This window comes from Wasmannia auropunctata, unplaced genomic scaffold (genome assembly GCF_000956235.1).
Source record: "Wasmannia auropunctata unplaced genomic scaffold, wasmannia.A_1.0 LD277569.1, whole genome shotgun sequence".
NCBI lineage: Eukaryota > Metazoa > Arthropoda > Insecta > Hymenoptera > Formicidae > Wasmannia > Wasmannia auropunctata.
Window position 1 is genome coordinate 1 of NW_012085321.1, and position 954 is coordinate 954.

At 37.9% G+C, this 954-nt stretch overlaps 1 protein-coding gene across 1 annotated transcript; it reads left to right on the top strand.

Moving 5' to 3' along the window:
- The first annotated feature begins 27 nt into the window (after nucleotides 1-27).
- LOC105461797 lies at nucleotides 28-859 on the top strand. The gene is made up of 2 exons (XM_011708300.1): nucleotides 28-67; nucleotides 151-859. Exon 2 carries the CDS (start codon nucleotides 161-163, stop codon nucleotides 716-718), a length of 558 nt encoding a protein of 185 aa, XP_011706602.1. The 5' UTR covers nucleotides 28-67; nucleotides 151-160; the 3' UTR covers nucleotides 719-859.
- The last annotated feature ends 95 nt before the right edge of the window (nucleotides 860-954 follow it).

Below are 954 nucleotides of genomic sequence, written 5' to 3' on the forward strand. Positions count from 1 at the left end.
AGACGTGTGCTCTTCCGATCTCTCGTTTGACATATCACAAACACATCTTGTGGATCAAACTGCGAGCGTGAGTAATACGCAATACGAAAAGAGGCTAGGCGCAAATAATAATCAATTCTTTAGTAATCTAATTCAATATATTAATAACAGAAGAACCGAGATGGCAGCCGAGCGCGACATTAATGATCAGCTCGAGGCGATGGATCGCGAGGAAAGCACGCTGATCAAAGAGATTCATGCTGAAGAGACTGTCAAACTGGATATTCTAAAGAATAATTCGAAAAGAAGAATTCGGGCCATGCGGACATTCCTGCGCAATCGGAGGACATCATCACCGCAGCTGACCATTGAAGAGCGTATACAAAAGGATAAGGAAATGGCCCGTAAATTTGCTGAGGCTATACAAGTATACAATCAAGCCTCAAGAAGAAGTACGTTAACATCTGACGTCATTAAAATAGCGAAGGTGCACGAAGAGCGTGAAATTAACATATGTGAGGTGCACTCATTAATTGATATAAAGCATCTCAAACCGAAGAGCTCGGTAACAGACAAGCAATTTCGTCTAATTATCGATTTTGTGGATGGTAAGCTGCGCAGGGCAATCAAACCAATTTCGTTTGGCGTGGACAGTCAAGTACTATCCGAAGATTTCGCAGAGGTGTCATCGAACCCTCCATCCCGCGTCGTAATACCTACCAGCGAAGCCATGCAATAAAGAACCACTACCATCTACGTCGGGAATTTTGAAAGCTAAGCTACCTATATTGTAGAATTATATACGAACAATTTTTCTTATTTCTTCAAACTTGATTTTTTGTAAAAAGAATGTAACAATTATTCTTTTAATTATTTTTTATGTTTCCTTATTATTATCAATGTTGTATTAAAGAATAATTTTACAAAAGAAAGAAACATATATGGACATATTTTGCATATAATTATACATAATTA